This window comes from Cladophialophora psammophila (genome assembly GCF_000585535.1).
Source record: "Cladophialophora psammophila CBS 110553 chromosome Unknown aczJe-supercont1.14, whole genome shotgun sequence".
Lineage (NCBI taxonomy): Eukaryota > Fungi > Ascomycota > Eurotiomycetes > Chaetothyriales > Herpotrichiellaceae > Cladophialophora > Cladophialophora psammophila.
This window is the reverse complement of record NW_006912935.1, coordinates 213,360-235,569: the sequence shown is the minus strand read 5'-3', so window position 1 is coordinate 235,569 and position 22,210 is coordinate 213,360. Positions and strand designations below refer to the sequence as shown.

General features: G+C 51.4%; 12 protein-coding genes across 12 annotated transcripts; 8 read left to right on the top strand and 4 right to left on the bottom strand.

Annotated features, from left to right (window-relative positions):
- Positions 1–366: 366 nt before the first annotated feature.
- Positions 367–2,084, bottom strand: A1O5_08637 (cytochrome P450 oxidoreductase; the record flags this gene model as incomplete). The annotated part of the gene is made up of 2 exons (XM_007749218.1): positions 367–1,886; positions 1,943–2,084. The coding sequence occupies 2 exons, from the start codon at positions 2,082–2,084 to the stop codon at positions 367–369; spliced, it is 1,662 nt and encodes a 553-aa protein (XP_007747408.1).
- Positions 2,085–2,475: 391 nt separating this feature from the next.
- Positions 2,476–4,030, top strand: A1O5_08636 (uncharacterized protein; the record flags this gene model as incomplete). Its single annotated transcript, XM_007749217.1, has 3 exons — positions 2,476–2,554; positions 2,662–2,822; positions 2,909–4,030. The coding sequence occupies 3 exons, from the start codon at positions 2,476–2,478 to the stop codon at positions 4,028–4,030; spliced, it is 1,362 nt and encodes a 453-aa protein (XP_007747407.1).
- A 546-nt stretch (positions 4,031–4,576) lies between these two features.
- On the top strand, positions 4,577–5,680 carry A1O5_08635 (oxidoreductase; the record flags this gene model as incomplete). Its single annotated transcript, XM_007749216.1, has 2 exons — positions 4,577–4,649; positions 4,701–5,680. The coding sequence occupies 2 exons, from the start codon at positions 4,577–4,579 to the stop codon at positions 5,678–5,680; spliced, it is 1,053 nt and encodes a 350-aa protein (XP_007747406.1).
- Positions 5,681–6,223: 543 nt separating this feature from the next.
- On the top strand, positions 6,224–8,262 carry A1O5_08634 (uncharacterized protein; the record flags this gene model as incomplete). Its single annotated transcript, XM_007749215.1, has 8 exons — positions 6,224–6,420; positions 6,475–6,517; positions 6,566–6,614; positions 6,672–6,920; positions 6,987–7,009; positions 7,072–7,453; positions 7,581–7,932; positions 7,989–8,262. The coding sequence occupies 8 exons, from the start codon at positions 6,224–6,226 to the stop codon at positions 8,260–8,262; spliced, it is 1,569 nt and encodes a 522-aa protein (XP_007747405.1).
- Positions 8,263–9,825: 1,563 nt separating this feature from the next.
- Positions 9,826–11,315, bottom strand: A1O5_08633 (uncharacterized protein; the record flags this gene model as incomplete). The annotated part of the gene is made up of 3 exons (XM_007749214.1): positions 9,826–10,485; positions 10,550–10,922; positions 11,011–11,315. 3 exons carry the CDS (start codon positions 11,313–11,315, stop codon positions 9,826–9,828), a joined length of 1,338 nt encoding a protein of 445 aa, XP_007747404.1.
- Positions 11,316–11,958: 643 nt separating this feature from the next.
- A1O5_08632 (uncharacterized protein) lies at positions 11,959–13,302 on the bottom strand (the record flags this gene model as incomplete). The annotated part of the gene is made up of 4 exons (XM_007749213.1): positions 11,959–12,276; positions 12,347–12,783; positions 12,844–13,109; positions 13,166–13,302. The coding sequence occupies 4 exons, from the start codon at positions 13,300–13,302 to the stop codon at positions 11,959–11,961; spliced, it is 1,158 nt and encodes a 385-aa protein (XP_007747403.1).
- A 1,551-nt stretch (positions 13,303–14,853) lies between these two features.
- Positions 14,854–15,807, bottom strand: A1O5_08631 (methylisocitrate lyase; the record flags this gene model as incomplete). The annotated part of the gene is made up of 1 exon (XM_007749212.1): positions 14,854–15,807. One exon carries the CDS (start codon positions 15,805–15,807, stop codon positions 14,854–14,856), a length of 954 nt encoding a protein of 317 aa, XP_007747402.1.
- Positions 15,808–16,418: 611 nt separating this feature from the next.
- On the top strand, positions 16,419–18,235 carry A1O5_08630 (uncharacterized protein; the record flags this gene model as incomplete). The annotated part of the gene is made up of 6 exons (XM_007749211.1): positions 16,419–16,613; positions 16,675–16,768; positions 16,834–17,027; positions 17,183–17,387; positions 17,460–17,624; positions 17,688–18,235. 6 exons carry the CDS (start codon positions 16,419–16,421, stop codon positions 18,233–18,235), a joined length of 1,401 nt encoding a protein of 466 aa, XP_007747401.1.
- A 506-nt stretch (positions 18,236–18,741) lies between these two features.
- On the top strand, positions 18,742–19,393 carry A1O5_08629 (uncharacterized protein; the record flags this gene model as incomplete). Its single annotated transcript, XM_007749210.1, has 3 exons — positions 18,742–18,924; positions 18,954–19,183; positions 19,255–19,393. The coding sequence occupies 3 exons, from the start codon at positions 18,742–18,744 to the stop codon at positions 19,391–19,393; spliced, it is 552 nt and encodes a 183-aa protein (XP_007747400.1).
- Positions 19,394–19,962: 569 nt separating this feature from the next.
- Positions 19,963–20,424, top strand: A1O5_08628 (uncharacterized protein; the record flags this gene model as incomplete). The annotated part of the gene is made up of 1 exon (XM_007749209.1): positions 19,963–20,424. The coding sequence occupies one exon, from the start codon at positions 19,963–19,965 to the stop codon at positions 20,422–20,424; it is 462 nt and encodes a 153-aa protein (XP_007747399.1).
- A 41-nt stretch (positions 20,425–20,465) lies between these two features.
- On the top strand, positions 20,466–21,076 carry A1O5_08627 (uncharacterized protein; the record flags this gene model as incomplete). Its single annotated transcript, XM_007749208.1, has 2 exons — positions 20,466–20,746; positions 20,773–21,076. 2 exons carry the CDS (start codon positions 20,466–20,468, stop codon positions 21,074–21,076), a joined length of 585 nt encoding a protein of 194 aa, XP_007747398.1.
- A 373-nt stretch (positions 21,077–21,449) lies between these two features.
- On the top strand, positions 21,450–22,126 carry A1O5_08626 (uncharacterized protein; the record flags this gene model as incomplete). Its single annotated transcript, XM_007749207.1, has 2 exons — positions 21,450–21,655; positions 21,724–22,126. The coding sequence occupies 2 exons, from the start codon at positions 21,450–21,452 to the stop codon at positions 22,124–22,126; spliced, it is 609 nt and encodes a 202-aa protein (XP_007747397.1).
- Between the last annotated feature and the right edge of the window lie 84 nt (positions 22,127–22,210).

Genomic DNA, 22,210 nt, shown 5'->3' with positions numbered 1-22,210 from the left:
CTTTGCCGATTGATCCCGGTTGTTCAGATATAATCCGACACCCTCCACGATGGTGTGGACCGGCTTGAAGCATAAGCGACACTACCCATGAACGAAAATTGTGGATAATCCAAAACTCTGCTAATTAGGGACTACTCATGGGCCTACAGCTTCAGTGAAATCACTTCATGAGCTACGATGTAGTCAGATTGCTTAATACGTGAAATTTCTCTCCGCCAAGCAGACATCAAAGCACCGCATCGCTCAAGCCTTCCAGTACAACTTCACCGCATAAATCGAAAGCTTTTGTCTCAGAGATAATAGAAGTCCTTAGAATCAAATACACCTATTGTGAGCTGCGAAATTCTACACTAGCAAAAGACAAGGTCATTTCGTCTTCGCCGGCCAAGATGTGCGCCTTCGAGCACGGACGTAGATGTTCATAGGACGAATGAGCTGGAAATCAGGGTCGTACTCAATCGCACCGTGAGACTCCGACGTAAACTCATAGCGATAAATCAGCTCGGCGAAGAGGATCTTGACCTCCTGCAGCGCAAAGTTGAATCCAATGCAGCCTCGCGGCCCCGCGGCAAAAGGCAGGAATGCGCACCGGTGCCGTTGTTTAACTTGCGGGGTGTCCCACCTGTCGGGGTCAAATCGCGCCGGGTTATCCCAGAATTTGGGATTCGAGTGGATCGCATATAGTGCTGGGACGACGACGCTGTTGGCAGGAAGGTGATACCCACCGGGGACAATGACGTCTGTCTTGGTGGTTCGTGCGGGCTGGAAGGAAGGGTTGTGAAGGCGCTGTGTTTCTTTCACAAACTTGTCCAAGTATTTGAGGGAGCCGGCCAGATCTGGTGACCAGTCGATATCGTTGGTGACGTCGTGATCGACCAGCTCTTGCAGCAAACGCTCTTGTTGGCCCTCGTAGGTAACAGCAGAGTAGATCATCCAAGATAACAGCGAAGAGGTAGTTGTGAAGCCAGCAGCCGTCATGATGACAATGTTCCCCAGGAATAGATCTTCTGGCAGTTTGTTCCCAGCTTCGTCTGTTGCTCGTTTAATGTAGTCCACGACGCATGTTGCTTTCAATGCAGCCTCGCTGAGAGGGAGATCAGAGGTGTCGCGCTGTTCCACGCTATCCATTGCGGTCTGCAGTCGTGAGTAAATCCGGTGCCTCACTTCCTTCAGCCGTTTGGCGTCTCCAAATGGAAGAGCCCCGTACCATTCACCTCTGCTTGTCACTCTCTTGTTCAGAACTAGCATGGCTGAAATATCGTCGACAATGGGGTCCAGTGGAGAGTCTGGGCCGTCGAAATGATGGAAGTCAAGACCCAAGCAGAATTTGCCTATCGTCTGTGAAGCGAGCTTAAGCATATATTGGTAAACATTCCAGCTTTCGTTTGCTTCATCCATCGCGTCGAACACAGGCAGAGACGAGCGAACGGCCCTCTGCATCAGTGGGGTATAGTGTCGGATAGCTTTGGGGCTAAGACATGGAGGGAGGAATTTGTGGGCTAGTAACCAGCTGTGCGTTTCTGTATCCCCCACGAAAATTGCCGAGTTATCTTTGATTCCCCATAGTGGATGATCGGACGTTATTTTCTTGGTAAAGTAGGCGGATTCGCTCAGGAGATGCCCGGTAATGATGGGATCGTTGGTGTGATAGGTGGTTTTACCCATTGTGTTGGTCTTGATAACGGGTCCATATTTGCTAAAAAGACGAGCGTGATTTCCCAAGTGGTCGGGGAAGATCTCGTAGAAATTCCCGACGATGGGAAGGCCGCCTGGTCCGGGAGCATTTCTGACAGGTTTGCCATCGATGGTAATTCCAATGGGTGCGGATGCCTGGAGCATCATTTCTACAGAATGAATCGGTTCCTCTTCTGTTTGGAAATTAATTCCTGAGCAAGTTGCTTCTATCAGCTAGGATTCGCCTTGAGAATGGTATAACTCTTACCACCAGGCTCCACAATATGAAACTCCTGGCCAAGTACATTCTTCAGTGCCTTCAGATCATTGTTTAGAGGGACATCGACTTCTCTGATTTTTCGAGGCGTTGGCCCTACGAGGTAGAACCGGATCTTTGCCCTTTGAATCATCGTTTGGTATTCGACTGAAATCACGGTGACACTGTCTTCGGAAAATTGCACTGATGCACCTCGTACTCTCGACTACTTTGTAGTTGAAATGATTTGGACTGGACAGTTCCTATTGCACCTGAATTTCGAGGTACACTCTTGGTGACAGTTTCGGATATGCTTCCTCGGCATCAGTCCTCGGGTGGATTTCCGGAGAAGGCTAGGTACGTACCATTTTGTCGGGGAGCAGTGTCACAGTGGCGGAAGCCAAAGCCGTTTTAGGGATAAAGTGGGGACTGCTTTTTCAGAGGTTACTTCGCCGCTTTTCCAGCGCCCCGGTTATAATCATCTTGTATATGTAGATCTGGAATGGCCTTGAATGGCCTAGCTTCCCGGTTTCGAATTGTCAAAGATGTTGCCGAAGTATTCTTCCAAAGATGTTCGCGCGCATACGTCGGATAACGACCTCTGGATCGTCATTCGCAATACAGGTGTGCCTTCTACTTCTCTTTGAGAGCATGTGAGAGAGCAAAAGTGTCTGCTTTTGTGGCTCATGGTATTTCCCGAGACTTGTGAATGTTTGCTTACAAGATCGCAGTTTACGATGTCACAAGTTACCTAGAGGAACATCCAGGTGGTATCGAAATATTGAAAGAATGCGCTGGCACAGATGCAACCGAGGCATTTGAGGATGTTGGCCACTCGGAGAGAGCGTGGGCTGCTATGGAGTCGCTCATGGTTGGCGAACTATTGGCAAATGTGCGTCAGGAAATCTTCAAGTTTGATATTCTGGCGTCTGAGACGTGCGCATGAAGATCTCGACTGACTGATATGTTCAATGTCAGGAACGAAGGGAATTGGTGGCGCTCTATCAGCCTACCTATGAACACGTCGGAACAGTTTCCGTCTTGACCAAGAAGCCAGTGATGAAATGGCTCATGAGTTTATCAATCAAGGGCATGTGGCTGAGCCTGACCGGTGCCCTTCTCTACAAAGGTAGCCATCGTCTTCTTGACCAAGCTCGCCAAATGCGCCTCTCGAACGCATTTTGGTATGGATTCCTCAGTTCAGCAACGGCACTTTCCATTGCCTCGACCGGCATCGGGTACTATCTGGTCTCAATATTTAACGCTAGCCACAGCGTGAAGAAATATCCCTCCAGGCAAAGGGCGTCGCAGAGAGTACTCCTTGGAGACAACTCAAGTACTGCAAATACCGCGATCCTTGACGCTCGAGCCTACCGCAAGTTCCCATTATCCAGGAAAGAAGGGATTTCCCCTAACGTCTTTCGCTTCACCTTTGCTCTGCCAAACCCTTCGGATAGTCTGGATTTGCCAATAGGACAACACGTCTCAGTGCGTGCCGACATAGATGGTCAATCAGTTACCCGGTCATACACTCCAATTTCAAACAACAAAGACAATGGCGTGATTGAATTGATCGTTAAGATTTACGAACAAGGCATGTTGACAAGATATTTGGGCTCATTACAGGTTGGCGATGAGTTAGAATTCCGCGGCCCTATCGGGCCTATGAAGTACCGTTCTGGGCTTTGTAAACACATCGGCATGATCGCAGGAGGTACTGGTATCACCCCCATGTATCAGCTTATTCGGGCCATTTGCGAAGACGCCTCGGACAACACAACTGTTAGCCTCCTATATGCCAACAACACCGAAGAAGATATTCTCCTCAGGCCGGAGCTTGACCACTGGGCAGCGAAGTGCCCGACAAAGTTCAACATATCATACGTCCTGTTGCATCCGCCTCGGGAATGGAAGCATTACACAGGATTTGTGACAAAAGAGCTCCTCAGAGAAAAAATGCCAATTACTGCTCTGGACTCTAAGATTATGATGTGCGGGCCTCCTGGAATGATCACTGTAATGAAGCAATATGCTGGAGAACTTGGACTTGAAATACCTGGCGCAATTTCTAAAGCCACTGATCGAGTTTTTGTATTTTGAATGGATCGGGAATCAAAAAGGTCATTTTTCCACCTGCCTAACCAACGCATTCTGCCTCATTTAAAATCCCGGATTGGCAATTTTCGAACATGAGGATCTTGAAACAGCGCAGTAGCATTTTGTACTCAACTTTTGCCTTATCCACCGTCTAATTTCCCTTCAAACCCTGCCCCGTCATCTTGCCGACTATTGGTGTCTGTCCCCGTGACGATTGAGTCTCTAGAAAGCTCAGTACATGGTTTGAGGCTCTCGGGTCTTTTGACTTTACGAGTCCGGCTTCATAGCCGCGGCATCCGGAACAGATATTACGACCCAGATCCTCATTTACCCGACTGGCCACAGACTTGAGCTAGTTTACAAGATCGACAGTCAGTGGATCAGCAATGAACGAATCCGGCAAAATTCGAGCTTTGATATAACCTCCAACTGTTATATATGGACCTTTCTGAGCGTGCTGCGACCACTACTACCCGTGCTAGAAAAATTCCACGAAACGCGCCAGTATTATCCTCGACGAGAGAGGACTTCATGCAAAAAGTCAATTCAATGGCTGTCCCTCAGATAATTAAGACGCCCCTTACAGATCTGTTAGGGGTCAAGCATCCCATCATTCTTGCAGGTAAATTCTTCAAGTGAACAAAGGGCTACTTCGGCAGCTGACCAGTGTTAGGCATGGCACGGGCTTCTTCTGGGTCATTGGCAGCCGCAGTGTCTAATGCAGGTGGCTTCGGCGTCATAGGAGGGCTGAACTATTCTCCTCAGCAATTACAAGACATCATCGACGAATTCAAATGGCATTTGACAGATAAGTCGCTTCCATTTGGGGTGGACCTGGCGCTTCCTAAAATTGGAGGGGGGGCTCGAAAGACGAACAGAGACTATACCAAGGGTCAATTAGATGAGTTGATCGACGTCGTCATCAGGAACGGTGCAAAGTTGTTTGTCTCTGCTGTGGGCGTTCCGCCTCCACACGTGATCGAAAGACTTCACTCAGCAAACATACTGGTAATGAACATGGTCGGCGCTCCAAAACATGCCAGGTATGCTCTGGACGCTGGTGTTGATCTCATCTGTGCCCAAGGCGGGGAAGGGGGAGGCCACACGGGAGTCATTGCCAGTTCAATCTTAATACCCGCAGTGTGCGATGTTGTGTCCAAATATCGCTCACCTATGACTGGAAATTCTCCTCTGGTTGTCGCGGCGGGAGGAATCAGAGACGGTCGATCCCTCGCCAGCGCTCTTATGCAGGGAGCGGCTGGTGTTTGGGTGGGGACACGCTTTCTGGCCTCAGTTGAAAGCGGTGCTAGCCAAATGCATAAAGAAGAGGTGGTTACAGCGAACTTCGAAGACACTGTCACGACTCTGGTCGTCAGTGGTAGGCCAATGAGAGTGAAAGCGAACGACTATATCAAGGCCTGGGAGAGACGTCCAGAGAAGATCAAGGAGCTGACCGAGGCGGGAATAGTACCCTACACAAAAGATGTAGAAGATGGCAACGAAGAAGCGGATCGACCTTTTCTAATGGGTCAAGTCGCTGCAGTCATTGACAGCATAAAACCCGCTGGGCAAATAGTGGAGGAAATGGTTACTGAGGCTAGTCAAATGATTAGGCAAGGCACGAGATACCTATGCCTTGATGCGAAATTGTAATCAATATACTCCCCAGAGTTCATCGCACGGAGATTCATAGTTATTACAATCGAGGTCCCTGAGCACAAATAAGACAGATTGAAGCAATGAATGCTCACAGCTGAAGCATAACGCTTAAACACCTTCTTCCTGGCACAACTTGGTGCACATCCTGGTGTAGCCCCATACTTGCTGTGCGGAAGGAAGATCTGGTAAAGACGAGATACTCCATCGAACCTGACGTAAAACTCAGCTGGCCGCAAACTTCTTGCCCTAACCATTACTAGTTGTTGTTTTTTTTTTGATTTGGTGTTTCTCCTGATCTGCCTTGTAGTGACCTTCGGAGCGAGCTCCACGGGTGTGCTTCCCGCGGCCCTTTTCGCGCGGAATACTGCTTTGTATCATCTGCTAAGAAACCCTCCCCCCTTCAAAAGTTGCGGCGGAATATCCGGGGACCCCGCGACCTACCATACCCCATAGAACTATTAACTATAAACCTGGGGTCTTTGACAACATACTTCGTTCTGCCTCATCGATCCCCGTTCTACCGGAAACTACATGACAATGCCAAACGACAAAATGATCGAGAAGGCGACTATCGAACTCAGAGAGGACCTTGCAGGAGCCATCGATACGTTCCATAATGATGAAGCACTCAAGGTTATCGCCGAAGAGCATGGCCAAAACGAATGGGATGCGGCCGAAGAGAAGCGCCTTGTTCGGAAGATTGATTGGAAATTGCTTCCGCTGCTGTGCCTAACGTGAGTTGGAAAATATTATAGCGCTGTAATTGCCTAGCTAACAGTTGGAAATAGCTATGGTTTGCAATATTATGATAAAGCCATGCTATCCCAGGCCGTAAGAGCGTCCATTTCCCCCAAATTTCATGAAAACTGATTTTCATAGGCTATCTTCGGCCTTCGCGATGACTTGGATCTCAACGTGGGGAACCGCTGTATGTGCTAGGTCCCTCCTAGATGAGCACTTGATTGACACGAGCCGGAATTTGAAGATACATTCAGCTCGGCCATTTTGTACATGGGCTTTTTGACTGGGTCCTATCCTGCCACAGTGCTGGCACAGAAATATCCTATTGAACGTGTTGCTGGAGGACTCGTCTTCACCTGGGGTGTCTGCCTCATGTCTACGGCAGGTTGCACCAGTTTTCGAGGACTATATGCTCAAAGATTCTTTCTTGGATGTTTGGAGGCAGGCATTTCTCCCATCTTCATGCTCGTGGTCGGAGGCTGGTACGAGAAGGGTGAGATACTATCCTTTCGTTGACTCGCCAGTACCTGGTCGTAAACTAACGTTTCCGAACGCAAAGGCGAGCAAGCTCTCCGTATGGGCGTAAGTCCTATCGAGACCAAATCAAAGGTGCTGATTGTACTTACGATCAAATGACGAAACAGGCTTGGTTTTGCTGCACTGGATACTTCGGAGCAGTCTCTCCCCTCGTCAACTACGGCCTTGGACAGATCTCCGGAGGCACCTTGAGTTCCTGGCAGTATATGTATCTCGTTGCCGGAAGCATCACCGTCCTATGGGCTCTGGTAATTCTATTTTTTCTGCCCTCGGACCCTATTCGAGCCCGGGGCTTTTCCAGCAGGGAGCGCTATATTGCCGTCGCCCGATTGCGCAAGAACAACAGTGGCATCCGCAACCTCCACTGGAAAAGTTCTCAATTGATTGAAAGTCTAACAGACGCTAAGTTCTGGCTTTCTTTCTTCATGGCATTTTTCATGATGTTCGGCAATGGCCCCTATTCCACTGTAAGTTCACTTCTTCAATGTTGTTGTTGGGATATGAGCCAGGCTGACCGAGCATTTTGGTGTAGTTTACGCCCATCATTGTCCATGGTTAGTAGTCGACCCTCTTTGTGTTTGTTCACGGTATGATTAACTTGACGCTTGTGTGGCAGGTTTCGGTTTCAGTGCCTTGAACTCCCTGCTCCTTACCGTTCCCGCTGGGGTTTTCGTGGGATCCGTCGAGCTCGGAGCTTGTTATGCTGCTTTCAAGCTCAAAAACTCGAGAACCATCATTATGTTCCTATGCCAGTTCCCAACTGTTGCCGCATCCCTACTGTTGTGGCTTCTTCCGCGTCATGAGCTGGGTGGATCACTACTTGCAGTATTCATCATTGCTTCGTTTGGGGGAACGTACGCTGTTCTACTAGGGCTGACTATCGCCAATTGTGCTGGGTATACTAAGAAGACCACCTTCTCAGCTGGGCTATTCGTTGGCTACTGCCTCGGCAATATTGCTGGTCCTCTGTAAGTGTATTACCCAATCTCTTAAACACTTCAACTGACGGAATCTATGAAATCAGCATCTTTAGGGAGCAGGACGCACCACGATATGCCCCTGGATTCATTGTGGTCCTGATCACGGCAATTCTAACTCAGGTGTTGACAATTATGTATCGCTACCTGTGCATCCTCGAAAATAAGAAGAGAGACAAAAGTGGAATTCTGGAAGGATTTGACCATGCTTACGAAGATGATCTGACGGACAAGATGGTAACACTACCTTATCGACAAGACACTCTGTATAAGCTGACATTCTACACTAGAATCCCCAATTTCGCTACACATACTGAGTGAACTATCTCGTCTTTTCATAGTCGCGCCACAAGATAGGTTACCTGATGTACCAGAAGAGCCCGTTCAGCATCCGGACTCCTGTGTGTAACAACCTCCCACTTTGATTCGGTTAGCCTTAAAATAGGCCCCATCTCTGCCTGTGAGCTTTTTCTCGACTCCTCTTCTTTCGCAAGGGCATTCTGGACAGCGGGATGCCTCTCCTGCGCCTCTTCCCGCTTCCGAACCAAAACAAAGAGATCCTTCAGTGCACTATTTTCAAGTCTTGCAAAGGTGCCTCCCCTTGGAGTGCTGGATCCTAATAGAGCAGAATCTAAAAGGAGAGTTCGAGTACCTCCCGACCACTAGTAGTTTAATACCGTCTTTAGACAGTCTTGATTGAGTATAGTGGAATATCTCGAAAATGTCTTAAGAATGTCTATATTAAATCGAACAAACCGCGGTCGTTTCATAGGATCCGGCGAGAGCCTGGGATCCAAGGCCCCCACCAAATCATGGAGAGACCGATAAACTGGCGTCTGACCTGACGACGATTTCGAGCTTTCCAAGAACGATGCCTCTCGACGGGCTACCCAGCGACAGATTTGTAATCAGCTGTGTCCCATCATAAACTCCGATGAGTATACGAGCCGAACGATAGTGGTATGGTCCTGGAGGATTTCCGAGTGCCTTGATGGCCCGAAGACAGCCAGCAATTGCCATTTTAGTTTTGAGTTGCCAAATATGGGCTGTTGATCATGGAGGTCTTAGTCAAAACAGCTTCCAGGATGTTTTGCGATATCGCCTCATATTCCAGCAATGCTGTTTCCCTTCAGGAGCAAGACATCTCCATCGTAAGCAGTGCTGAGAAAGCCTGGCAGATCGCGTTTCGATTCATTAATGCCACGAGTCTTTTGCATTGTTGTTCATGAAATACAAGCCCTTCAGGAGCCGATGTTGCGACTGGATGAGGGCCAAAGGCAGAGGAACTGCAGCGAAAGAGATGCGAGACCTGGAGGCCGTGTTGGGTCCATGTTACTTTCAAGGATTCGTACCAGTCGGAGTCTTTGCGTTGCCAAGAGAAGGTTCAAAAGGTACATTCGAGATCAGTGCACTCTCCGTGCCTGCTTCGGGGCGAGGTGACGCCGCCCTGTGCTCACCGCATGAAGCCTTGCCTGACCTGTTGGCGAGCAGGAGAGGTGGAAAATTATCATAGGATTTATCGACATCGAATTAGAATGTCTTGACTAGAAGGGCTTGAAGTCAGGACGCTTGATCGAGAATACAAGGGACGGCAACTGCGTGAGATGGCACGGCACGCGGCGAATGCTCGTCTTCAAGCAGATAATCGTATATCAACACAATAACATCAACCAAGAAAGAGTTGACGCTACAGCCCAGAGACTCGAGAGCGTTCTACCCAAGAGATTTCATACTTTTTGGCCGAGAGAAGGCACAAGTACTTCGTACCGATCAGCGCATATCCCTTCGGGACGAGGCTGACGCCGATGTGCAATTGGAGCAGACCGGTCTTCATCTCCTACGTTGTCCCTATGTGTTTTCATGAAGCCAAGTCAATGCCCATGCTCAAATTCCAAAGATTTGATTTGCAATGCCAGGGCCCCGAAGCATTTGACACCGTTCCAGCATCTTCTCTCCTGCGTGCGCCGGAGCCAAGGGAGAAATCTCTTGTAGAAAGCGTGCTTTCACCTGCTGCGCATTCAGCCAAGGCACGTCCGGGGCGGCTTCTTGAAGCGCAGCTCCGTTCCGCAGGACCACTTCGACTTTGGCCGGCTGGTTACCTATCGCATAGCTCTTTTCATACTCGGGTGTGGTTAAGAGAGCGCACTTGTGCATTAACGAAGCCACTTTGGAGTCGTGAACGCGCCCCAATGTCTCCTCGTCAAGACGAGCAAACGCGAGAGAACTGCATACTCCGTACTGAATGCTCAATTTGCCTTGGGACACGGTCTCGAGGGGTCCGGCGTTGTCACAGCCAGGATATGCGATGGCGGCTGCGGTGGCTGTGATCCTGATGCTCTCGACCTCATTCGTCAACGCTTGCCCGTGTGCTTGGGCGATCTTCAGCGCCATTGCTGACGACGTCTGGGTAAAGTTGCACACGGGCGCAGGTTTGAATTGGACATCCAAAATCCCCGGGCCAATCTCAGACTCTCGGTCCCAGCTTCGAAACACGTCGGCGGCGGCGTCACCGGCCCCGAGAGCGCGGAAGAAGCCATCCTTACCCTCCAGGACCGTGGCACTAGCCTCCGATCCCACACCGGGCCAAATCGTAGCTCGTAATTCCCACCCGACTGGCGATCCCATTATGGATGAAGATCTCGCGTCCGCCGCTCCACGCCCACTCGTTGATTCCGCAGGCCATGTTGACCGCCAACGCCAGTGCATTGGTGGTGGTCTCCTCGTTGCAGAAAGTGGCCGCCACCACGGCGCCTGCCGCGGCAAACGCGCCGATAAGTTCACTGGCTCGGAGGTGGGTGTTGAATGTTCCATTTGCCCGGATGGATGTCCCTAGGAGAGCGCCCATCTCATAGCCCCCTATGATACCTCGGAGCAACTGGTCGCCCGACCAGTGATCACGTTGTGCTAGAGCCAGGGTGGCCGCGACAACCATCGAACTCATGTGAGAGCAAGAATCCAGATGCATGTCATCTCGTGCACCGCTGCAGACCTAGTTCAGTCTCTGAGCAAAAGCGAAGAACTGCTCAACCAGTACCCGCAGGTCGAGGAGAGGGGGAACCAGGGATTTACCTGTGCGCCAGAATGGCATTTGTCAATGCGGCGGTCTCAGCACACATGGCCATATCGGCCCCAAAGACATAAGCCTCCGCCTTGCCAGCATGGAGAGTTGCAAACTCAAGCACCTTTCGGCCTAGAGGGTTCGGGGCACCAACTTGTGCAGCACCCAGCCAATCCAGTAGACACAATGTAGCCTTTTCTCGCACCTCGGTCGAGAATTGACCTTCTGATATTCGCCTCAGTCGTGAAGCCGCGAAGCGCAGCAAACTGGGGCGCTCGACCATCGATTTCATGTCGTTGGTTCCGAGGCTTCCCATCTTTGGGCAGCAGGTGAGTCCTCGGTTGTGTCACGATTTCCCAGAGATCCTTTTTCTTCAGATGGTGGCAGTTCGTCCAGCTAGGAATGATCTTTCTCGACGCTGTTAGCTCACAGGGTACCAGAAGAAATCTCCCAGTTGACACCCAAGCAGATAGTCATGGAGTACATGTCCATAAAGTACATCACAAGTACTTCAAACAGGTAGCGTAGACAATCTCCATACGTATTTGTGCTCTCAACCCCCTGGCCATTGTTGCCACCGATCCGACTTCTTCCTCCAAACTGGGGCAGATATTGGGCGGGATGTCCCCGACCGACTTTTCGGCCAGCAGAGCTTGGCCAAGGTCAGCGCATTGCACAGGGTCCAGGCAGTCCCCGAAATCGTGACTGACACCCCCGTAAGTCTCTGGTCATGCCGAGTGAGTTATAGCATCACATTGTGAAATGCTTGGCCCGAAAATTGTCCTTCCACCTGGCCGGAGCCTCTTCAGTGAATTCGCATGACCTTATCTGATTACTGAGGTGTAGCAAACACTGTCAGGCCACATGTAAGCAACTCCTTAAATGAGGTCACCGAGTGAGGGCTGTTTAGGCTGTTTGACATCCGCCATTCCTTTTGACACTTTCACTATTCCTGATTTTCAAACACCCGACTCCATGTCGTTCAAATGCTGTTGAATGGCCGGCGGAACAAACAAATTGTCCATTGACCAGTTCCATTCGGAAAAGAAGCCATCGTCATCAATCATATTCGGAAAGGAATTCTCATCGAGTTCGGGAAAAGTTTGCGTCGTTGTGGTGTTTTGTCCAAGACTGGGGTGAATAGTGCCGTCAAAGGTGAGAGAGGCAACGGAATTAGAACCGTCAGGGCCTCTGCTGCATTCTTCTTGGTATGGATTCAGTTCCCCGCGAAGCTCCTGCCTCCAATGCCAGAGGCAATCGTACACGATACCCATCTCCTAGTAAAATCCGTGTCAGTCAGTCCACGTCACAGTCCGATTTTGCAGATGGTAGGCTTCTCTGACATACCCCTCTGCTCCGGATCCGGACGGTCAAGCTGTCCAGGGATCCGCCTGGCTGGCGGAACACACGTTGACTCTGCCACAGCTGGGAAAGTATGGTGGCCATCTGAGCGTTCAGATCATTATTTCTCAACACTCTTTTCTTGAGAATTCGGATGGCAGCAAAGTAGGAACGCTCTCCCATGAGAAGATCAACATTCGCTGCTAGCTCAGTGCTGCGACAAACCCGTAGGATCGTTATTGCCCCTAGCATCAGAGTCCGGTAGTATTGCTCCGAAATGTACAGAGCATAATCGTCTTGTTGATCCCGAGTCTCCACAATGTCTACAAAGGCACAGGCCTGGTGATAGACCTCGATCAAGTGAGTTAAATTGGAATTTGACCGGGAGATGAAAAAATGATAAGCTCCCAGATGAAGGCGAGTGCAGAGGAACCAGATAGCAGCTGAGGGTATGTTAGTATGACTCTGCCAGAGGAAAAATGGGAAGAAACGGAACCGCATACCGAGATGCGGGTGAGACTGTTTCTTGAGCTTGATAACCTCATCATCAAAATGTTTGATGATAGCCGTAAGTGGGTTGGCGGGGTCGCCATGTTCGCCGTCGTACCTTGCCGACGTCAAGGTGTTCAGCGAGCTTGTCATGACAGTCTCTAGCCGCTGCATCCAGTAGATAGATAAGTCACCCGAGACGAATTCGTCTCCCCAATGGAGTTCTTGTACCCAGGAGTCGTCGAAAAGATGCGGAGGAAGTCCACAATAGATGTTGACGCTGTGAAATGCTGGTCAGAAGCCATGTCGGGGGATAATGGATATCCACACCCTTACCAGGGACAAACCACCTTGAACCATGCCCACAGGCGTGCTCGAGACATCTCCTGGTTTGCATCCTTGACTAAGAAGGCTTGCGAGAAGTCTTGCCTCTTGCTATGCATATGAAGGCCGTTCTGCAGACAGAGTTGCATGATAACACCTAAGTAAACAGGCGAAGGGTCGACACTTGCGTCCTCTATTGGCAATGGCCACACACAAAGAATCAATAAGGCCGATATCGTGGGAATGTATTCAGAGAGCCTAGTCATAGCTAATGCTACTAGCCGGGATACTCTAGGCGTGAGTGCGTCGAGCAACGTCGGATCCAGGCGATAGCGTCTCGAGCCGGTGACGACAATGACCTAAAACAGCACCGGCGAGTATGTGTAATAATCGACGCAGGCATATCGTGGTTCTAAGATGGGTAATATCGGGTGATAATGCTTAAAGTATCTGACCCTCGTCAGTGCAAAGGAACCCAGTCGTCAGGAAACGAAGTCCTCCGGGAAGGAAGATGTTGCACTCACAATGAAAAGCAATCCTCGAGTTTCGCGGATCGATTCTGAGGGACTCCAATGTCGGGCAGAAAGATGGCGAGGTTTTTTTTTTAGGAAAGGTCGAGGGTCGTTCAACGGCAGGCACGTTGTCCGTATACGTGGAAGCTGGCATGGCTGCCAATGACAAGGGGAGGGAGGGAGGTGATGCTGGAGACGACGGTGCTGTCCCAGTCCGTGGAAGGACGGAGATGGAGGGAGAGGTCGCATATTTCAGCTCCCCCGTGGACAGCGGCACAATTGGGGACTTTCGCAGGGAATCTATCTCGCGCTGCAGCTCAGTTTTCCTGCTGTCGATCAGTCCTCAAGATGTAGCAACTCTGGAGCGATCGGTATTGGCATACGTGCGATATTTTCGCCTCTTGAAATGTTCCGTGAAGACACAGTCGATGCCCGAGACTCGACATCTTGAACACGGTTTCGAGTAATCGACATGGTGTGCGTCGCATTTGAGCTGCGAAGAGTAAGCGGATCGTGCCCAGACAAGCCAGGATCGTGGCACTGGAGATGAGTAAAGTTGAAGCTACCTTCTGCTGTCGACATTCTTCACACGCTCGTGGCCTCGACGGGGCGGCGGACGCTGCCTGGGGCATCTTGTTCCGTGGTGTCTTGACTGCGTTTCAGGACCTTGGAATCGATGGAAAATGCATGTGCACCATTGATTCCGAAATAGCGATGTCAGGAGCTCTTTTCTTGCAATGATCGGGTCTTAGCGAAGCTGCACGCACGAAGGACCTAGGTATGACTCGTCATGGGGAGTAAGAAAGGCAAAACCGCAGGACGGGGGATGGGGCGTGGGGAATGGGGAGGGGACTAGAGTGGAGGGGTGGATAGAGGCGGAAAGGACCCGAGGATGCCCAACTAGCCTAACTGGGTTTCTTACTTGGCTAAGCTGGGCAAAGCTGGGGAGTCTTAGTGCCCCCAATGCCCCTGGCTCCAGGTGCATGGGCGGCAGGGCTGCAGCTATTTACAGTAACTAACTGGGGGGAGATTAGTCGGGCCGATTTTTCGGCCAAAAACATATCCAACATTGTCAATACCTTCCTTCCCACCGTCCACGTATTCCGCACAGAGTACTCGGTATATGGAGCAGCTCTGCAACAGGGCGGGTCAAGGTGTCTCTGAAAACTCAGATCACGCTCTGCTCACTCAAGCTCCGTCGGCAAACGCGACACCTCCAGCCCTCTTATCAAACTCCATGCATTCCTGCTGGCCGAGGAGGTTGAAGAATTGCTTGACTCCCCCTTCTCGTTGCGCTTGACTGACACGCGCTCTTTGATTCTGCTTCAAGTCCTTCATGGCGGCCTCGACGACTTCCGAGACCGGCCCTAGCGCGACGGCGGGAAAGATGACAATCTTGTAGCCTAGACGGTTTGCTTCTTCCACGCTGAGGTCCGGCGTGATACCTCCCGCGACCATGTTCAACAGGACCGGCGTGGGCGAGAGATCCTTGCATGCTCGGCTGCATTGGTCCATGGTCGTCATCCCTCCCAGAAAACCGACGTCCGCTCCAGCCGCTATAGCTTTCCGGAGCCTCGAGACGGCCACCTCGTATCCCAGAGATTGCAGGGAGTCGGTGCGAGCAATGATGACGATATCTGCAAACCCTCCCGTGACCCGTCGCATTTCCTCCTGTGCCAGAACCGCCGCTCGGACCCGACTAAGGTAGACATCGTCGACCAGTTCTTTGTTGGCCAAGTGACCACAGCGCTTCGTCTGCACTTGATCTTCGAGGTGCATTCCAGCCACACCGCCAGCGATATAGGCTTTGACCGTCCGCGCCACTGACCCCGGGCCACCATACCCAGTGTCGGCGTCGGCAATAACAGGGACTGAACGATCCAGAGATGCGATCATGGAAGCATTCTGGACCATGTCGTTCATGGTGGCGAGGCCGAGGTCTGGCATTCCAAGCATGGACGCCGCAGTCCCCGCCCCGGTCATGTATAGACAGTTGAAGCCTGTGTTCAGGGCGAGCCGAGCACTTATGCCATCATAGACGCCCGGACAGAATATTGTCTTGCCCTCTTCATCTAGCAGACAGCGCAATCTGGCAGCCGCTGATTGCCCTGTATATTTGTTCGGCGCCGTGATTGAAGACATGTATACCGTGGTGAACAGCGCCGTTGTTCTATCCCGACCCGCAGGTACTCAGTCACTTGGAAGAAGGGAGGTGTTCTGAACCCGCGGAAGATGGAAGAAAATATCGTTTGCTGGCTCACTGTCCGGTGCTTGACATATATTGCCCCTGCTCGTCCGGAGCTGTGGCTAAGATTCTTCTGAGCGTCGGTTTTACCTGAGATTCCCTTGACCGTTGCCCGGAACCAGCATTCTCACTTGGCGAGCTATAAAGATGAAGCCCCGTGGTCCCAATTCCCGAAGAAACCTGGGGAGCCTGTATGGTCGATTTTTCACCCTCGGTCGACGGTCAGGAGTGTACGGGTCCGCCGAAAAGTCGGGCCGTAGCTAGCAGTCGCCAGCTTTTCGCACCCACTGAATCATTCTGCTCCCGAACCTAGTTCGCCTTTCAATGGGGAACAAAACAGTCTGGATCTCTCCAGAGTACCAAGAAGGGAAATGGGGAAAGAGGTCCTGGATTCTTTCGTCGCTTAAAGCTCACCTCAGCCATTGTGATCGGACCATTCCATCTGGACCGCTAGTCTCTGTCAATTCTTCTAGAGACCAAAAGTGTACCTATGCAACAGTGTAGAGCCATGAGCAAGGTGCAAGTCCAATACGACACGGTGACGGTCCCGGACCACATCGAGAAGACCGATGCAGCCAACGCCGTCGCCATCGCCGGCTCTGAGCTCCGCGCCGCGAAGACGGCGGTCGAACGGCGGCTCCTTCTCAAGGCCGACTTTGTGATCCTCCCAATGTGTGCCCTCGCATGGTGGGTCACATACCTGGTATGTTACTTCAAGGAGAAATGACTCAGACACTGGAGAGACTGATGGATAGTATCTCCAGGATCGCAATTCCATCGGGAATGCGAGGATAATGGGCCTGGAGAAAGACCTCCATATGACGTCCGACCAGTTTTACAACTGTTTGAGCATGTTCTGTGAGTGACTGACCGTCGCATCTCTTATGTATCTTGGGCCCTTTTCCCCGCTGACTTTTGCTCAGTTGTGGGACACACCGTCTTCTTGTTACCCGCCAACCTGACGTCGCGTTGGATTCGACCCAATCGATCTGTCGGCTTCGCTATGATTGCCTTTGGTGCTGTTCTGTGTGGTATCGGCGCAGCGAAGAACTATGCGACAGTCCTGGTGCTCCGGATCTTACTAGGATGTGGTCAAGCTTATGTGCAATTTCTCACCGTATACATCAGCTTGTGGTACAAGAGATACGAAGTCGCCTTCCGAACAGGTGTGTCCTCCATATCCTATAGCGGCAGCGGTCTTGCTAACGACGACCAGCAATCTTTTTCTCATGCGCAACGATTTCTGGCAGCTTTGGTGGACTGATCGCATAGGGCATCGAAAAGAGACTCAGCTACGAGAGCACGGGCCGGGAACCGTGGTCGTGGTTGTTTATCATTGAAGGTGTCCTAGCCATTGCCATCGGATTCATTGTGTTTGCGGTCCTTCCCAGGTTTCCATATGACCTTCAAAAAAGGGCCAGGAAACACTGGCTTTTCACGTCGGAGGAGATCGACCTAGCGGCTGCTCGATTTACTTGTGAGTTTCCCGTTGCTCTGGTGAGATGATGCCACGTAATTTCTTGGGCTGACCCTTTCGTTTCACGGGTAGCATACAATTTTGCCCGTGAAAGGATCAAGGCCAAGCAATTGTTGGAAGTCCTCAGAGACCCCAAGTCCTACTTGTTTGCCATTGCGCAAGGAGCATGCGTTCTTGGTGTTTCTGTGGTGGGAAGTTTTCTGCCCTCGTTCATTGCTGGCTTTGGCTTCTCACGAGGTAAGTTTCTCTATACTAGTATCCAGAAGGATAACCCTTGCAGGTGACTGACCTCCGGCACAGTCGAAACTCAACTCTTCACTGTTATTCCTTATGCGTGTGCTTTCATTTCGGTCCTCATCTGCGGATATTTGTCCGACAGACTCAATCGAAAGATCCCGTTTCTCGTGGCAGCGTTTGTCTTGGGATGTATTGGATACATCTTGCTCCTGGCGGTCCACACTCGCCCAGTCAGCATCTTTGCTGCCTGTCTGATCACGGCCATCTTGCTCACCCCCGTGTGTGTGAATATCAACACCGTGGGCTTCACCAAGCGAGGCGCAACCTGGGCTTTTACCGAAGCGTTCGGACTGACTTGGTCAATCATGGGCACGAGAATCTACGATACTCCGCCTCGCTATGTCAAAGGACATTCGGTTGTCTTGGCTTTGAATGCCCTGGCATGCTTGTGCGTCATCACAGTATGCTTCCACATGCGGCGCATCAACAGCAAGAAAGAGCTTCTTGAACGGGAATATGCCGAGCGGAGCGAGACTCATCCTCACATTGCCCAAAACAAGTCACTGGAGGAGATTGGCGAGGGACATATTTCTTTCCGATATGTGCTGTAGGTTTCTGGGAACCTGTGGCCAGGATCTGGAAGAAGGGGTTTGCAATGTGGACATTAGCTCTCTGCATTTGACCGGATCCCACTGGAGGCCATGAACTTTAAACCAAATAAATATAGAGATGTAGCACAATGCTTGCTCATTGTAATGGTTATCATGGAGCTTAAATGCCTGCTGGCCTAAGAGACTGTTGTAGAAGATGCAATGAAATCTTGAAGGGAAGAAACTTAGCCATGAAAACGTGGACTAGTCGCGGGTGGGTCGGCCTGGCGGTCAGCTGGCCGAAAAGACGGCGATAGAATACTAGTAGAGCTCGGCATTTCAATGGGTACATACCTAGGTACATAGTACCTCCAGTTTAGCGAGGATAATAGAGGCAGATGCCAGGGCCGCGGCCGTGAAGAATCACATATGCAGGGTGTATACATGTATATAGACAACCAATCACCACTGGCCTACAGACGAATCTGCATACTCTGCCTCCACCACTGAAAACGAACACTTCAACAATGGAGCAAATCCCCAGTCTCCCGACCACACGAAGGCTAGTGACGGGACACGGGAAGGAGGGGAAAGCGATCTTCGAATTCGACGACATGCTGACACCAATCAACCCATTTCCCAAGCCTGAAAGAGAGGGCAAAACCGACCACACTGTCGAGGCCGCTGCAAGTCCTCTAGGTGTCACATTGGTGCACCGAACCGAAAATACCCTGTCAAGATTCAAGGGTCTACGGAGGAATTGACCCCGGACAACCTTCGTCGCGGACAGGGCGAGCCGGGCATTGTATGCCAGATCGTGGATCTGCCCGCAAGGTCCAAGGATACGCCTTTGTTTCTGCGCCGCAACCAGAGTTTGGACTACGGGGTTGTCCTGAAGGGCACCATGCAGATTGTGCTGGATGACGGAGCGGAGCGTACATTGAATGAAGGAGACGTGTACGTGCAGAAGTAAGTTATGTCGTATAAACGGTCTCTGAACCCGCTTTCTAGATATAAACTAACGTTAAGCGGGGATATAGAGGCACGCTACATGCGTGGAAAAACATCAGCTCGGAATACAGTCGATTTCTGACCGTAGTGATTCCCTCGGAAAAGGTCAAAGTGGAAGCCACGGGGGAACTTCTGGAAGTGACAAAGATCCCAGCCCTGAGCGACTGACTGATCCAATCAACCAGGAGCCGAGCAGGACGAGAAAAGGGGGAAATACATAGTAATGTCCCTACAGGACCGAGTAGGGTCCAGCACGTGACGAATACAATGGTCATACGTACATAGTTAGACGCTGAGCCCACAGTGACCATGTCCAGGCTACAGAAACATTTTTCGTGCCTGTTCTGCTTCGATTGTTCAATTGGGCCCGGGATTTCAGACCAAATGCATGCAACCCCTTAGGAGCGTGAAATCGGACAGGCTCATCGATCATTTGGCAATCCCATAGCCCTCGGGGTGTTTCGGCGCGGTCGCAAGAGGCATATCTCTTCGCTCTCTAGTCCTGGACCCACTCTGACTGCGATTTTTCGGTCGGGGGCACGATGGGTCAACAGTCTGCTGAGCGACCTAGGAAGCAGAGGATCTGAAGTAGGGCCTTACATAATGACGTCCATTCACAAGGAGATATGAGATTGGGCCCATGGAGGAAGCCGTGCTGTAGGTACTAGTTCGTCATCTGTCGAGCAAAAACAACGTCCCATTCTATCCTCCTTTCGGCCGAAATCATTATTGTGAAGATGATCTCCAAAACCCTGCCTGATGTCGACCACTCTATCCCAGTAGCACCGACGAGAGAGAAGCTCGAGTACGCCGACCTCGATACATTAGACTTTTCGCGCTATGATGATGGTCCTGAGGCGCGCAAGGAGCTCACCGCCCAGGCGCATCAGGCCATGACGACCCATGGCTTTTTCGTCGTGGTCAACTATGGCCTGACCGAAGACCAAATCACGCGCCAGGTCGATATCGGACACACTATCCTGAAGCGCACCTCTCAGGAAGAGAAAGATCGCCTCAAGGCTGATATCCTGGGCAAGGGGGAATACCCAGGGTTCAAGCCTCGGGGCCACTGGAAAGCAGGCGGAAAGCCAGATAGAATCGAGAACTTCAATGTCAACCGGAACATGAGTCTGCACGAACAACCAGCAGCCCCAAGTTGGAGCCGTACCGTGAGGAAATCCAAGACGTGGTCGACTTGATCCACAAAGACATCCTGTACAAAGTGCTCAGACTGTTCGCCATGGCGCTGGAGATCGAAGACGAGGACTTTTTTGTTAAGCTGTTCGGCTATGAAAACCACGATGAGTCCCGGGCGCGTTGGATGCAGTATTACGACACCGGAGACCAAGATGAACAAGCACTCTGGCTCGGTGGCCACCAAGACCTGTCGGCCCTGTCGCTACTGTTCTCCCAGCCCATGGCGTCCCTGCAGGTGCGCGATTACGCGGACGACGCACAGTGGAGATATGTCCCCTACATCCCCGGTGCGATGATCGTGAATGCAGGCGAGATCATGAGGTGGTTGGTGGACCGGAGACTACTTTAAGGCGGCTGTCCATCGGGTCAGTTCAGCCACCTGCCGACCAGCGAGGCCACGACCGTAGCGCCTTCTTCTACTTCACCGTCCCCAACGACAAGGTCGTCATCAATACCTTGCTCGAGGAGAGCCCCGTGCTGTGCAGGGCCGGCGTGCAGAAGTGGTTCAAGGAAGGCGAGGCCCCGACTAGCAAGGAGTGGTGCAATAACCGTATCCGCGTGACAGGCCAGAAGGCCCTATTCCAGAATCAAAATGCCGCACTGAATAGGGAGATGGAGAGGATCGGGACCGTCACGACCACCTGGTATCGATGACGATGGAATTTGTCTTCAGACAATGTCAATAGGAATAGGCTGTTTTAAACGGCTGCGGGCATAACGCTCTCCAATAATTCCAGGGAGAAAGATGTGCAAATAGCCACCGAGGATGGATTCGCAAATCAAAGTTGAAAATGTACGTTACCAATAGCATTAAGTGGGTGTGTCGTCCATGGCCGAAAAATCGGCATGGTTCTCCGCGGCACCGCAGTTATCTATCAGTGTTAAAAAGGGGGTTTGATGCTCTCATGTTCCAGATCGTGCCCTTCCGCCGGACTCGACGTGACCCGTCCCATGCCACTTGACTGAGCGGTATAAACCCAGATTTTTCGGGCTCATGGTAGAGGGATCAGACGTGCCCGCTCTCATCATGTCGTCCACTCAGAAGACTGCCAGGTGGATGATTACGCCCAATCTGGGCCTGGACGGACTGCAGGATGAAGTCGACGTTCCAGTCCCGCAGCTGACAGGTCGTCAATGCCTCGTCCGCATCAATGCAGTATCTCTAAACTATCGAGATATCGCTATGGCAACGGGGAGATACCCTTTACCCACCAGCAAGTCCTTTGTCCCGGGGTCCGATGCCGCAGGATAGGTGGTCGCAGTCGGTCCTGAAGTCAGCTTGTTCCAGGTCGGCGATAAAGTCTGCACGCTGTTCATAAAGACCATCAAGACGGTATCATCACGCCTGAGATTCGACAGAGTACCCTTGGCAGCCAACGGTATGGTGTGCTGCAAAAATTGGCCGTCTTTGAGGAGACCGGGTTAGTCGCGTTACCCAAGAATCTCTCGTACATCGAAGGTGCATGCTTGTCTTGTGCGGCCGTGACGGCGTGGAATTGTCTGTTTGGCCTGGAATCCCGAGCCCTGCGGTCTGGCGAACTAGTCCTCACCCAAGGCACCGGCGGGGTGTCCTTGTTTGCCATCCAATTCGCACTGGCCGTTGGAGCGGTCGTCATTGCGACCACGTCGAGCCGGGACAAAGAACTCCGGTTGGAGGCACTAGGAGTTCAGCATGTCATCAACTACAAGTCGAATCCTGACTGAGGCGAGACAGCCAAATCCTTGACTCCCGATGGCCTGGGCGTTCACCATGTCATCGAAGTCGGAGGAGAAACGACCCTCTCGCAG